The sequence below is a fragment of the Beta vulgaris genome, chromosome 8 (assembly GCF_026745355.1).
Source record: "Beta vulgaris subsp. vulgaris cultivar EL10 chromosome 8, EL10.2, whole genome shotgun sequence".
Lineage (NCBI taxonomy): Eukaryota > Viridiplantae > Streptophyta > Magnoliopsida > Caryophyllales > Amaranthaceae > Beta > Beta vulgaris.
In genome coordinates this window covers 34,350,730-34,366,504 of record NC_079209.1, presented here as the reverse complement: position 1 = coordinate 34,366,504, position 15,775 = coordinate 34,350,730, and the positions used below count along the sequence as shown (strand labels likewise).

The 15,775-nt window shown below is 39.2% G+C and overlaps 1 protein-coding gene across 1 annotated transcript; it reads right to left on the bottom strand.

The window, feature by feature from the left end:
- Window positions 1–12,736: 12,736 nt before the first annotated feature.
- Window positions 12,737–14,130, bottom strand: LOC104882990 (uncharacterized). Its single transcript, XM_010667428.1, has 3 exons — window positions 13,876–14,130; window positions 13,535–13,767; window positions 12,737–13,448 (listed from the first exon to the last, which is right to left on the bottom strand). Exons 1-3 carry the CDS (start codon window positions 14,128–14,130, stop codon window positions 12,737–12,739), a joined length of 1,200 nt encoding a protein of 399 aa, XP_010665730.1.
- Between the last annotated feature and the right edge of the window lie 1,645 nt (window positions 14,131–15,775).

Sequence of the window (15,775 nt, the reverse complement as noted above, 5' to 3'; positions counted from 1 at the left end):
CAAGTCCATAATTATAGCCAGAGCATTGGTCAGTCCAAACGGCATCACTGTAAATTCATAATGACCATAACGCATCCTAAACGCAGTCTTAGGTATATCCTTATCAGCTACCATTAATTGGAGATACCTCGAATGCAAATCAATCTTCGAAAACACACTTGCTCCATTCAACTGATCGAACAAGTTCTTTATCCTGGCAAAGGATACTTGTTCTTAATGGTCACTTTGTTCAACTCTCTATAGTCGATGCACAATCTCATACTCCCATTTTCTTCTTCACAAATAATAGAGGAGCTCCCCAAGGTGACACACTAGGTCTAATATAACCTTTCTTCAATAGTTCTTGCAATTGCGTCTTCAACTCGCTCATCTCGGGAGGTGTCATTTTATATGGTGCCTTAGAACTAGGTGCAATACCGGGAACTAGGTCTATGGTGAACTCAACGGCTCTTTTAGGTGGCATACCAGAAATTTGACTTGGAAACACATCCATAAACTCATTCGCAATCGGTACGCCCTCAATCTTGAATTCAACCTCTTTGCTGATCACATATCGCACACTACAGAAGAATAATTCACGCCCCTTCTTTACCAACTTCTTCACTTGCATTACGGAAATGACCCCAAGATTCTTAGGCTTCCCAAATCGTAGGTAGGAAGTTAACTTCCCTAAAGGGCTTCTCAGCACTACCTTATGAGCTTCACAATCTATCTTGGCCTTATAGAAACCTAAATAATTCATCCCCAGAATAACGTCTAGGTCTCCCAGATTAAACTCTATCAGATTAGAAGGAAAAACATAGACTCCTACCTTCAAAGGTAAGTCTCTATACAACTTAATACACCTTATGACTTCTCTAGTAGGTATACTTATGGACAGGTCAATTACTTCAATGTCTACTAACCCCAAACTCTTTAATGTGAACGAGGAAATAAATGAATAGGTCGCTACAGAATCAAATAACACTTTAACGAGAACGGAGTTAATAGAAAAAGTAACATAAACTATGTTGGCGAATTTTTCAACATCATTGCGGCTCATCACGAACAGCTTACCCGGATCTTTACTCTAGTTGTTAATGTTGCTCTCACTAGCAGGCTTACTGTAGCTTCCTTGATTATTCTGCGGCCTTATAGGCTTCGACCCTTGGTTGTTTGATTGGTTGAACCTAGAGCTTCCCTAACTACCACTCCCATTACCATTCTGCTCTTTAATCTGCTTGGTGAAGCACTCAAACTCCTTATGCCCCTTCTTTTGGCAGTTATCGTAACACCCTGTAATTTTAACCCTTTATTTTTTTTTGTGTTTGTTTATTTAAAAATGGTATTTTCTTTTTCATAAAAATGAATAATTTATCATTTGAATTATTTTGGAACATGTTATGAAAATGTGTATGTATATTTATATGTTGTGATATATTTATATATATTTATTTTAAGTTGTTACATTAGTTTCGTTATTTATTAGCGCGTTTAGGATCCGGTTTTGTCGCGTAGCATTTTTGTAACGTTGTTGGACCGACTTGGGTGATGAAATGTTGCATCGCGTGTGGCATGTCGTGCTGGCCAAAAATCAGCAATTATAGAGTGGAGGATGAAGAGTTTTGGTGCTTATGAAGCTAACCTTTGAATATCTTGTAACCGCTTATTTAATCCCTCATTAACTTTGTCCTAAATCCTTCATATTTCCTTGACATAAAATTCTGATTTTATTTAAGAGAAGTTCAGCATCGTTCTTCATTAAGCCTCGTCATTTTCAAAGAAAAGAGAGAAGAGGAAGAGAAGTGAAAAATAAGAGAAAGGTTCAACCCGATTTTTCCTGTCACACCTTCACGAAAATAACCATATCCAAAGATCTAACCGTTAGATCATCTTCCAATTTGGACAGAACGTTTATAACATCTTGTTCTTTACTTTGACTGGATCGATTTGGAATCCGAGCTTTTGATCATCGAAAATCATGGTCGGAACAGAGCAGTGTGAAAAAAGATTTTTCAACATTTGAGAAGAAAATGCCTAGTGACTTGTTTCTACAATTGTCGTTCATGGAGGAATTGGATTGCTTGCATATTTCTCGAATCTCGTTATACTCAGCTCTCCTCCCGACGATCCAGGTAACTAGCGTCATTCTAGTTCGATAGAGAATAGATTGTGAACTTAGGTTGTTATAATCGCTTTAGAGAACGTAGTTCCATGCTAGGTGGAACTTAGAGGATTTTATGATTGAAGTTACATGTAGTTTCATGGTTGTTGGTGTTGTTTTCATACCTTGGATTGCTATTATGATCATCTTGTTAAGTTTTGTTGATTAGTTATATCCTTGTTGTTGTTGTGGTTGAATTGATTCATTAGTTCACTTGGGTTATCTTTGGATTTTGAGAAGTTGTCATTGTTGATGAGATTTAGCCTCATGTGAGGATGATTGGTGTTGTGTTTGGCATGAATTTGAGTTGGTTTGGACGCTGGAGGTTAGGTGTAAGAGTCGTTGGATTTTTGGTTGGCGAACGAGCGAAGCTCGCAAGCCACGAGCAAATGCTGCTCGCGACTCGCGACTGCAGGGTGTCGCGACCCGCGACGAGGGTCTGTCCCTGTGTGGTGTGGTTTTGATTTAATTTCCCTTTTTGGCTTACATCATGGATATCTTTGCTTGGTTGGTCTTAGGCATGTATGCTAAGTGTGTTAAAGTAAGTTTTGGTTGGTTTAAGTTATTACATTAAGGGTATGTGCCCTATTTTGTTAGGAAGCCTATGGTTGTTTGGTTTGGAGTATGTTAAGGGCTTATGCTTTGTTGTGCATTCACACATTCGAACCTTGTTCGTTAGTGAATTTGATTTGCTTGTATACCTTGTTGTGTATACCTATGAAAGTCGGATTAGATGGATTTTGTGTATACCTTGTCGTGTATACCTTGTGCTTGTAGAGTTGGATTGATCCTATGGACGGTATGGTCTTAGGAATTTGTGTTTGATTGACCCTATGAACGGTATGGTTCTAGGAATTTGTGTTAGCTGATTCTAAGAACGGTATAGTTCTAGAGATATGTGATCCTAAGAACGGTATGGTTCTAGGAATTTGTGTGATGATCCTAAGGGCGGCATGGTCCTAGGAATTTGTGTTTGATTATCCTAAGGGCAGTATGGTCCTAGGATTTGGTTACTTAACCTTGGGCGGTATGGTCCATTGGTTCACTACGGGTGGTATGATCCGTAGAATTTAGCTATTCGAAAAAGGCGGTATGGTTCCTCGAATATGATGGCTATTCGAAACGGGCGGTATGGTTCCTCGAATATGCAACGCAGGCCTTGGGCGGCATGGTCCAATGAGTCCACTCACAGATGGCATGGTCTATTGTGTTTGAGCTTGTTGACCGCATTTGTTGCATGGTTGACAGAGATATGGTATGTTAGTGGATTTTTCCTTATTGGTTGCTTATGATTATTTGTACCTCGTAGTGAGTACGGTATCTTGATAATGTGTTCTTTGATGTTGCTTCTAATTTCTTTTAAGTTCATTATCTGTTTCTATTTGAGCTGGGAGAACTGCTAGTTACTCCCGACTGATTGTGGAAGTTGTTGTATATTTTGCAGGTTATGTTGATGGGAATCTTCTTTGGTTTTGGGCTCGGGTTGAGTTGTGAGCATCAAAAAGCTAGGTGTTTTAGGCCTAAACTTTTTATTAGTTTGATAGTCAGCTTTTCTCTTTTAGATATTACTCTGATTAATTTAATATATTTATACTATTTACTTATGTTGGTTTATCATTAGTTATGTAATCACATTTCTTGTAGTAGTGACATTCTCAGAAGACGATGTTTCCGCCATCGTCCTATTAATACTATTATTATTTCTTTAGTTTCCGCTTTGAAATTCTGGGGTGTTACAGTTATTGACAGGTTACTAGGTCCCCTTTACAGTCTCTACCAGGATGGTTCTTGTTACACCTCTTACAGTTGTAATGATGTATTTAATCTTCTAAGCTCAAATAAAAATGCGGAAGCTAAGTAAAACAATCAAAGATTCGAACCAAAGTAACCAAGATAGAACTTAGATTATTCAATGATAAAGGCTAAGCCACCACAAGGAATAATACTAAGGGTTTTGAATGCATAAAGGCAAAGCCACCAACACTCAAGAGAAGTTTGTAAACAATCGATGTTTAACTCAAAACTCACGAAAATTCTTATTAAAAATCTGTAAATATTCGAACTACATAGACTCCATATTTATACTAGTTTAATTACCCTAATCCTAATAGGAAACAAACATCCTACTCCTAGTAGTAGACATAAACCAACTCCTAATAGGCTTAGGACAAGTCCCTAAGTCCTAGACTCCTTAGACTCCTTGAATCATGTAAAATCCATCGTTTTAAGAACGTAGGCAAAACCATGATTCCTAATACAACTATAACTAGGAAAGCATTAAAGATATGAATCCTAATAGAATTAGGATCCTCATAGACATGTTCATTTCACACGTCTGTTCCATACTACCTTGGTTGGTTAGCAAGCATGCTACCACCTTAGTAGTCATTCCCATGAAGAGTCCTCCATGTACATCAATTGAGCCAAGGTTTAATGAGATGCTTTTGTATGCAAGAGCTAGTAAACTTTCATCCACTACTCCTGTATCATCCTCTTCATGGGAATGACTACTAAGGTGGTAGCATGCTTGCTAACCAACCAAGGTAGTATGGAACAGACGTGTGAAATGAACATGTCTATGAGGATCCTAATTCTATTGAAGGGGTCCGACTTTTTTTCCTTTAAGGGGGAGTAGTAGATCTTCAAGAAAGTCTTAAAGATCCAATCTTTTTTTCAAGATTCTTGATTTTTCATAAAGTTTCATCAAAGTACTACATTATTATTATTAATTGGTGAAAGAAAAACATCCAAGATCCATAAAAACATCCAAGAACACACATCTACACTCACTTTTGGTGCGGTTTCTTGGAGCCGAAGTAAGGGTCGTCCAAGCCAAGTTCTGTTTGGCTTCACCATGGAAAATGACCAAGGAGGAAGAGAGGGTGTACAAGGGAGAGTCCCTAGAGGGCTCAGTCTTGAGCAAGCCCAAAACTTGCGTAGGGATAGGCAACTTGAAGACCAAATCACACGCATGGATGAACTTATGCGCATGATGCAACAAGGGATGCATGGGAATAGGCGCAACAACTCTCCTAGTCCTGTTAGGAGTGTAAATACTAGCCACCATGAAGCTAGTTCTGATGAGAGGTTCACCATCCAAGGCATAGGCAACCACTAAGGGATGATGATAGAGGGCTAAGGCTTGATCTTCCAGATTTCGATGGTGCTATGAAGCCGGAAAAGTTTCTTGAATGGCTACAAAGAATGGAGAGAGTCTTTGATTATAAGGACTATGATGATAATAAGAGATTTAAGGTGGCTATCTTTAAAGCTTACAGGGTATGCTAGCCTATGGTATGAGAACTTAAAGAACAAGAGGCGCAAAGATGGCAAACCTAGCCTACATTCATGGGAGAAGCTAAAGAATAAGATGAAGAAAAGATTTCTTCCTTCTGATTTTACACAAGATATGTTTCGAAAGCTCCAAGTTTTACAACAAAACTCTCTAAGTGTGGAGGAATATGTGGTGGAGTTTGAGAAAATAAACATGTTATGTGATGTAGATGAGAAAGCTGAACATAAGATTGCTCGTTTCATTGCTGGATTGGATAATAAACTAGCCAAGAAGGTGGATCTACAACCTTATTGGAGTTTTGAAGAGGTGGTACAAGTAGCTATGAGGGCTGAAAAGTATGTTAAGGCTAAGAAAGCCTCCACCTTTAAGCCTTTTGTGAAGCAAGGAGAGAAACCCTATAGTGGCGCCAAGAAAGAAGAAGGTAGTGCATCTACTTCTAAGTTTGATAAGTTTAAGAGGGATAAGGGAAAGGCTTCTACACCCTAGCCACAGATGAGAGGCGCATATGCTTCAAGTGTAAAGGCTATGGACACATCTTAAAGATTGTCCTAACAAATAGGTGATGACTTTAAGGGACATCCAAAGATTGAAGATGAATATGCTAAGGGCAACATTGAAGAAGAGGAGCATAAGGAGAAAAGGAGCATGATGAGAAGAACCTATGAAGCTGATTCGAGGAAGGAGCCAGTGTATGAGGGCCAACAGCTTATAGTGAGGTGCATGCTCCACACTCAACCAGCCCCTTTGGAGCACACTCAAAGGGACAAGATCTTCTTCACTCGTTGCTTGGTGAAACAAAGGGTATGTGATTTAATATTGATAATGGTAGTTGTGCTAATTGTGTCTACTACTCTTATAGATAAGCTGCAATGGCCTATTCAAACATCCACACCCTTATAAGCTTAATTGGCTTAGTGATGATATGGCATCAAGGTGACAAAGCAGCCTTGATTTGTTCGAAATTGGCAAGTTAAAGATGAGTTCTATGTGATGTATGCAACATGGATGCTTGTCACATCCTTTTGGGACGACCATGGCAGATATGATAGCATGTAAGTATGATGGCGCACAATGTATGCATTGCTACAGTTGGAGGTAAGAGAACTGCTTTAAAACCTTTACTTCCCCTCTTCCAAAGAAAGGTACATTGCTAGTAGTGCTAAGGAGATTGAGAAGGAATTGGAGGAAGAACATGAAGGGTATCTCTTAATGGCAAAGGAAGTAGAAACACAACATACAAGGTTCCTAAACACTTGAACATGTACTTGATGAGTATGTGATGTCTTCCCTCAAGACTTACCTCCAGGTTTCCCCCATCGTGGCATTGAGCATCAAATTGACCTAGTTCCAGGTGCTTCTTTGCCAAACAAAGCTGCTTATAGGTGCAATCCTCAAGAGACACAAGAGTTGCAAAGGCAAATTGAAGAGTTGATGTCTAGGGGATATGTGCGTGAAAGTATGAGCCATGTGCAGTACCAGCCTTGTTGGTGCCTAAGAAAGATGGTACTTGGCGCATGTGCATTGATAGTAGGGTGCTAATACATAACCATTAAGTATCTTTTCCTATTCCTAGGTTGGATGATTACTTGATGAATTGCATGGTCTACTATATTTTCTAAGATTGATTTAAGGAGTGGTATCATCAAATCAGAATGAGAGAAGGAGATGAATGGAAAACAGCATTCAAGACTAAGATGGGGTATATGAATGGCTTGTGATGCCATTTGGTTTAACAAATGCACCTAGCACCTTTATGAGATTGATGAATGAGTGTTAAAACCATTCTTAGGTAAGTGTGTTGTGGTTTACTTGATGATATCTTGTTTATAGAAGAATGTGGTGGAACACTTAACTCATTTAAAGGAGTTTTTGAAGTGTTGGCAACAAAAGCTCTATGGGAAGCTAGAGAAGTGCTACTTTCTAGTTCCTAGTGTTACTTCTTGGGGTACATTGTCTCAAGGATGGGTTTCGTGGATCCATCCAAGGTTGAAGCTATAAAGAGTTGGCCTATTCCTACCACTATAACTGAGGTACGTTCCTTTCATGGTTTAGCTCTTTTTATAGAAGGTTTGTGCGAATTTAGTAGTATTGTGGCCCTATGACCGAATGATCAAGCAAGGAAGTTCATGTGGACAAAGGCAGCTCAACAAGCCTTTGATACTATTAAAGACTGTTTGTAAACTCCTATTCTTGCCTTCCGGATTTTCACAACCATTTGAGGTTGAATGTGATGCTAGTGGGTGGGAATTGGAGCTGTGATGATTCAAAAGAAGGCCTATTGCATACTTTAGTGAGAAGTTGAGTGGTGCTAACTCAATTATTCTACATATGATAAGGAGTTCTATGCAATAGTGAGAGCACTTGACATTGGAGTCACTACCTTGGCCAAGTCATTTTGTCTTCACTCAGATCATGAAGCTTTGAAGTATATACATGGCAACAAAAGCTAAACCCTAGGCATGCTAAATGGGTGGAGTTTTTCAATCTTTCAATTCTCTTCAAGTATAAGAAGGCAAGGCTAATGTGGTGGCAGATGCTTTTCTAGAGGATTCTTTGCTTGGAGTTAAGTTCAAGACTTCTTGGTTTTGTATTAGTGAAGGAATACTACAAGGAAGATGCGCCATTTAAGGAGATATGGAGCATGCTCAAAGGGTCTATGGTTCATATGTGCTTCATGATGGTTAATTTTCAAGGGAGAAGTTATGCATTCCATCTTGTTCAATTCGAGAGCTTTAGTAAGGGAGGCTCATGGAGGAGGTCTAGCAGGTCATTTTGGAATGAACAAGACTTTGGCTATTCTACAAGAACATTTTATTGGCCAAAGATGCAAGGGGATGTGCAAGGAGTAATTTCAGGTGTGCTACATGTCAAAAGGCCAAAAGCATTTTCACCAAGGTTTGTATACTCCTTTACCTATTCCTAATGGTCCTTGGGAAGATGTGACTATGGATTTTATTGTAGGTTTGCCTAGGACACAAAGAGGCAAGGATTCTATCATGGTGGTTATTGATAGGTTCTCTAAGATGGCACACTTCATTCCTTGACCAAAACTGATGATGCTTCCAAGGTAGCTGATTTTATTGCAAGGAATTATTAGACTTCATGGTGTTCCTCTACTATTGTAAGTGATAGGGATACTAAGTTATGAGTTACTTTTGGAAGACCTTATGGAAGCTCCTTGGTACAAGTTATGCTTTAGTACTTCCCATCATCCTCAAACTGATGGACAAACTGAAGTACTAATAGGACTTTGGGCGCTTTACTTAGAGGTTGGTAAGTAAGAGTACCAAGGATTGGGATATAAGCTTGCACATGCTGAATTTGCTTACAATAGGTCACCTACTTATGCTACAAATTGTTCTCCATTTGAGATTGTTTATGGAGCTAACCCTAAGGTACCTATTGATCTAATTCCTTTCCTAAGTGATGAGATTTATCATGTAGATGCAAAGGAGAAGGCGCAAGCTATGCTTAAACTTCATGCACAAGTTAAAGCAAGGATTGAAAGGTGAACACCAAATATCAACAACTAGCTAATAAAATCGAGTGCAACATTCTTTAAGGTTGGTGATTTGGTTTGGTTACACTTAAGAAAGGAAAGGTTTCCAGGGCTTAGAAAGAAAAAGCTTATGCCACGCTCAGATGGTCCTTTCAAGATCATAGAAGGTGAATGAAATGCATTCAAGTTGGAGTTCCTGGAGACTACAATGTAAGTGCCACTGTGAATGTGGGAGATTTGGCACCTATGTCCATGATGATGATATGGCTCAATTGAGGCAATTGTTTCTAAAGAAGGGAGGATGATACAGAGTATGGATGAAGTTTCTAGCCTTGCATACAAAGATTCTCTTAAACCTTGGCTCAATTGATGTACATGGAGGACTCTTCATGGGAATGACTACTAAGGTGTAGCATGTTTGCTAACAACCAAGGTAGTATGGAATAGGCGTGTGAAATGAACATGTCTATGAGGATCCTAATTCTATTAGGATTCATATCTTTAATTGCTTTCCTAGTTTATAGTTGTATTAGGAATCATGGTTTTGCCTACGTTCTTAAAACGATAGATTTTACATGATTCAAGGAGTCTAGGACTTAGGGACTTGTCCTAAGCCTATTAGGAGTTGGTTTATGTCTACTAGTAGGAGTAGGATGTTTGTTTCCTACTAGGATTAGGGTAATTAAACTAGTATAAATATGGAGTCTATGTAGTTCAAATATTTACAGATTTTTAATAAGAATTTTCGTGAGTTTTGAGTTAAACATTGATTGTTTACAAACTTCTCTTGAGTGTTGGTGGCTTTGCCTTTATGCATTCAAAACCCTTAGTATTATTCCTTGTGGTGGCTTAGCCTTTATCATTGAATAATCTAAGTTCTATCTTGGTTACTTTGGTTCGAATCTTTGATTGTTTTACTTAGCTTCCGCATTGTTATTTGATCTTAGAAGATTAAATACATCATGTAACTCCTCTCATACTGACCCTTGCCATTAAAGCTTTGGCCATTCCTTCCTTGGAAATTCTCATTCCCATTCTTCTTAAAGTTCCCCTGATTTCCTCCAGCATTGAAATCTTTTCTTTTCTCGCCCACTACATCATTCTTCTTATCACACCTCCACTGAAGATCATAAATATGGGCAACTCTCCCATGAACAAACGTCTAAGGACGCAATGGTCTCACCACCGAACCCCAATTGAATTTCCTCAAGTCAAGCCTTACTCAAACCTCTATGCTTTAAGCTCTTTAGTTGCTACCTCCTCATGTGCAAATCTAGACAGTGCTATGAACTTGCCATAATACTCAGAAAATGGTCATAACCCCCATCCTAAGGTTTATGAACTACTGAGCCTTTTGCTTTTCCCATAAATGCATGGTAAAATTTTCCTCTTAAAGTAGCAATAAAGGAATCCCAATTTATCCCTTCCATAGCACTAAGTCTATTTCAATTTTCCTTCATATACAACACAACTTGACCTACTTTTATAGCCCCAGGACAATTCACTGTCCCAAAATTTTTATCGAACTCCCTAATCCATGTCTCTAGGAATGTAAGGTTAGCTTGCCCCTTAAATGTACGACAGCTTAATTTTAGCTCTCAAACATATCCTCTGCAGTATCGGGGTGCTCAGCCCTTTCTTGAATAAGTTTCTCCGCCAACACACAAATTGAATAGTAGAGGCTAACGCGGTACCTTTTTTTTTTTTTTGCTAAGTAAGGATATATATTACGCTCAAAAAAATATTACATCCTACTCCATCTTAACTAGAGAAGAGAAAACCAACTAGGTTGGACTCCTCCCTCTAGCAAGATAAGCAAACTGCTATACAAACACCATTTTAGCTATCCACTTTCTATACAACATTTACTCTTAGTTCATTATACCATTCTCTATCTATATCTGTGATCTTGTTAGGCAATATACAAGATATTTTATCAACAACCATTTTCTTAACTCTTTTCACAGGTCTCCAAACTACCCCATTCCGACCTCATTTCTTGCCCACCATACCTGGTACATCAGCCCAATTAGCACTGCAGCTATTACAGATCTTTAGAACTTGTTCCTCCTGCTTCTTCTTATGAAAATCATCTGTCTCTGAAAAAGCTTCCGAGTAGTCTTGTATCCAATCCAGCTCAATATATCTTGCAGACATGCCAGTGAGTGGTTACACATAATGAAAAGGTGATCATGTGTCTCCACCCCTGCAACACAGAACTGACATTCATCTTCTTGAACTATGCCTGCCTGCTTCAGTCTACTTTTAGTCCAGAGTCTCTCCTGCATAGCCATCCAAGCTATCATTCTATGCTTTGGAATGGTAAGTCTATTCCATATGTATCTGTCCCAGTTCACAGGTTCCATTGTGCCTATTATCTTCTCATAGACTTTCTTTATTGAGTAGATGGGCATATTTGTAATCTCCACTTGCATATACACCCTCCTAATTTCCTCCTTGGCCTTGCATATCTGTTTCCGATACCAGCTACTATTTTGTGCAGCTTGGTATGTCCACCAATCAGCCCCTTTGATGTAAACATTGTAAACCCATTTGATCCACAGTGAGTCCTGTTTACTAGCTATTGCCCACACATATTTTGTCATAACTGCTTTGTTCCATTGCACAATCTGTCTAATACCCATCCCTCCTGCTTGTTTGGGCTGGCACACCTTTTCCCATGCAACATTCCCTCCTCTAGCTATGTAAAAATTACCTGTCCACAGGTATGCTCTACACTCTCTTTCAATATCCTGCAGCACACTTCTTGGAATTATGAACACCTGAGCCCAATACACATGAATACTCAGCAACACAGTGTTGATTAATTGAAGCCTTCCAGTGTAAGATAGGTGCCTACTGCTCCAAACCTTAATTCTTGCACTCATCTTCTCCACTAAAACTCCACATTCAGCAGTAGAGATTCTCTTTGCACATATGGGAACCCCCAAATACTTAAAAGGGAGCTCACTATGTCTAAAGCCAGATGCATTCTTTATTCTAAGGACTAGGCTTTCTTCCATTCCTGCTGTATAGAGCTCAGACTTCTAGCTATTGATCTGGAGTCTAGAAGAGTCAGAGAAAAGCTTAAAAGCTTGTAGCGTGACATATACTAAAGGGAATTCACCCCCACACAGAGATTTACATCATCAGCAAATACTAGATGTGATAGTTTTATCCCTCTACACCTTGGATTATATCTAAATGCAGGCATATTATCCAAGGTCTTCATAATCCTAGACATATACTCCATACATATCACAAACAACAGAGGGGAGATGGGATCCCCTTGTCTTAAACCCCTCTTTGATTCAAAAAAACCATGGAGAGATCCATTAATCATTAAAGAAAATCTGGGGGTTTTAACACATGTCATCACTAAGTGAATAAAATGAGCTGGGAAGTTGAGAGCCACCATCATCTTATTTCAGAACTGCCAATCAATTGTATCATAGGCCTTCTGCATATCCAATTTCATGATACATCTAGGCCTCACATTCTTCCTTCCATATTGTCTCACAAGATCTTGGCACACCATTATATTATATACAATGTATCTCTCATGGACAAAGGCCCCTTGATTTTCAGAGATTATATCAGGCAACACCACTTTAAGCCTATTACATAACATTTTAGTAATGCACTTATAAATCACATTACAACATGCAATGGGCCTAAACTCTTTTACAGAACTTGGACAAGTTATCTTAGGTATAAGAGTTAAGGTTGTAGCATTTACCTCTTTTAACAACTGACCTGAAGTAAAGAATGCCAGAACAGCTTTCTCCCCTATAATGCTTCAGGCATCCCTGAAGAAGTAGCCCCCAAAACCATCTGGTCCAGGAGCCTTCTCCCCTGGTATTGAGAATAGTGCTCTCTTGACCTCCTCAGCTGTGTAGGGTCTATTCAAAAAATCCACTTGATCTTCTCTTAGCACTGGACCCTTGCTAATGACAATCTCCTTCACAGGTACTCTATTAGGCAATTCTGACCTAAGGAGCTTTTTATAGTAGTTCAAAAATGCAGTGTTAACCTCCTCCAGGTTCTCCTTCCAGTTGCCTTGATCATCATGTATTGCATAAACAGTGTTCTGCAACCTCCTTGCTCTGATAGATTGATGAAATAGCTTTGTATTCCCATCACCTTCCTTGCACCATCTCATCTTAGACTTTTGAGCCAAGAAAGACAAATATTGCTTGTGAACTAATCTATACTGGATCCCTGCCTCAATTTCAGCTCTCCTGTACTCCATGTTCATAGGTTGGGCTTGAAGCCTCTCCTGACACTGAATCAAAGATTTCAGTGCCCTAATGTCTGAAGCTTGTAGGTCAGAGAAGCCTTCTGCATTCAAAGCTTTCAGAGCTTGTTTAATTCTTTTCAATCTAAATGTCACCTGGTACATTTTGCTTCCACTCACCTGTGTTGCCCAGCAGTCAGCTACTATGCTTGCAAACTTCTCATCCCCACTCCACATAGTGAAGTATCTAAATGGTTGTTTGCCTGGTTCAATACTAGGGTACACATTATCACAACTGGAGTGTGATCAAATATCCCCTCAGGCATAAAATGTGCCATAGCACTAGGATAAGCATCCAACCAGGGATCATTCACCATGACTCTGTCTAGCTTGCAAAACACCCTACAATCATCTTTTTGCTTATTGTTCCATGTATACATACATCCAGTGCTCATTAGATCTCTCATACCACAAACATTCATGCATCTCTGAAGATCAGCTATCTTATGTTGTCTAACAACAGCTCTAATTCTCTCTTCTGGGTTAAGGACACAATTAAAATCCCGTCCTATCAGCCAAGGCCCCTTAGAATTCTGTGAGATCACTTTAAGATCCTTTCACACTATCTTCCTACTTGCTGCATCATTAAATGCATATATCAGGCTCAAATAGAAAGAACCAACCCCTCCAGATGGGCTTACACAACAGTGAATTAGTTGACTACTCATGAACATGATATTGACTAGAAAACTGCTAGGATTCCAAGCCAAAGCAATTCTACCACTCCTATGCTCAGCTAGGTTTGTAGTAACACACCAGCCACTAAACAACCTTTGATAAAGACTTCCCATATTTGAAGCATTTACCTTCGTTTCAAGGAGCCCAACAATCCCCACAACATTCTTATTCAAAAATTTCTTAACCTCCAGCTGCTTGTTAGGATTATTAACCCCCATGACATTCCATATTATGATCTTATCCATCTCCATGTGGGGCCTGGCTACCACCACCATTTCTAATTCCACCACTTGTACACTGGACCATGCCCACAATAACTTCTGGTATCTCCTCCCCTAATAGCTCAAAATCATTCTGGACTACTGGAGGTTCAGGACTAACAAGCCTTCTCCTAGCTGGTGCTATAACATTCTGAAATATTTCCCCATCCGCCTTCTGTTGTCCCTGGTCAGAGACCATAGGCTTGGCTTTCCATACCTACTGCACTGTTTTGTGTTTACAATCCACTTCCTTGTGCCCCATTCCTTTACAGTGTTCACAATACACTAGCTAGTTTCCATTCATACTCCACTGGCACTTTCATCAACACATCATGTTCATTGAGAAATTCTATACTATCTGGGAAGCTTTAATCTACTTTCACTTCAATCATCATCCTTGCATACTGAAGTCTCTCACGCTTGACAGTAGCTTGGTCCAGTTTAATCGGTTTCCCCACTTGTCTAGCAATTTTAAATATATTGCTTTCCCCCCAATATTTAAAATCCAATTTCAGCTGAATCCAGGTAGGTATAGTCCTGATGTCCTCCCTTGTAACATCTAGGTTTGCATCCCATTTCTTCAGTATTACAGGTTTATTATCAAAAAATGGTGGACTCCTCTCTAGAACCTGGTCTCGCTTCTCCATTGACGTAAACCTAACCACAAAAATTTCTTTCTTCACCATAGCTACCTTATCCACCCCCTGATTCCTCAATATCCTCCTAATAAACCCTTCCATGACATAAGGAGGAGGATTCGCCCCAACCACATAGCAATATATAGCAGAGTTCCAGAAATCTATTTCAGTTTGAATATCACTCAAATCAATTTCAAATGGCGATTTGCTTCCATTTGCATCTTGCTTAACATTACTAGCAGGTGAAAATAATATAGGAACTGGATCAATACCTTCTTGTCGAGGTATCTCCATTCCTTGTGAATTCTTCCTAGCATCGGTTCTCTGAATCAACTCCAGCCATTCTGAGAAGTTCACTCTAACTTCTCTCTGTTGCTGTAACTCTTAAGTGAAGCTCTGGGAGACAGAACTTCCTCCTGGATTGTTGGAATACCATCGACATCAAGCGCTGTTATTCCCAACACCTCATCCATAAACTTCATTTGTTTCCCTTCGGATTCCGATGGACCTTTCTTATTCATGCCCTGAGCTGACATCTCTTGTTGCGAGCTTGCCTACTGAGCTTTCTTTCCTTTCGATTTCCTTGCCATGGCAGTCTGCGTAAGTTTTACATAGAGAGGATTTCTAGAGAGAGAAACTCCACATGCTTGCAAGAAGAGATTTGCGATTTCCGTATTCAACCCCCACGCGGTATTGTTGTTTACCATTCTACTTCGTGGCCTGAAATTTAACGTAGATTTACTTTAGGTTTCGATTCAAAACTACTTGCCCTTTACTGTGAAGGCATCAACTCGATTTGATCATACAAGATCGCATCAAAATAAAATTCTATGGAATTATAATAGTGCTAATTTTAAATACAATAAACCAATACAACCATATACTCATTCGTATACGAATCAAATGGAATCGATCACAATAATAAATAATATTCCCCATTCGCGTATCAAAATAAATTCTTACTT

What these genes read in the sequence shown, in the direction of transcription:
- LOC104882990 (XM_010667428.1), bottom strand. Translation starts at nt 14,130, where the DNA reads ATGGGGGTTAATAATCCTAACAAGCAGCTGGAGGTTAAGAAATTTTTG. An exon ending in GTCAACTAATTCACTGTTGT is followed by an intron (nt 13,768 to 13,875) that starts GTAAGCCCATCT and finishes GTGATCTCACAG; the next exon opens with AATTCTAAGGGGCCTTGGCT. An exon ending in GTCATGGTGAATGATCCCTG is followed by an intron (nt 13,449 to 13,534) that starts GTTGGATGCTTA and finishes TGTGTACCCTAG; the next exon opens with TATTGAACCAGGCAAACAAC.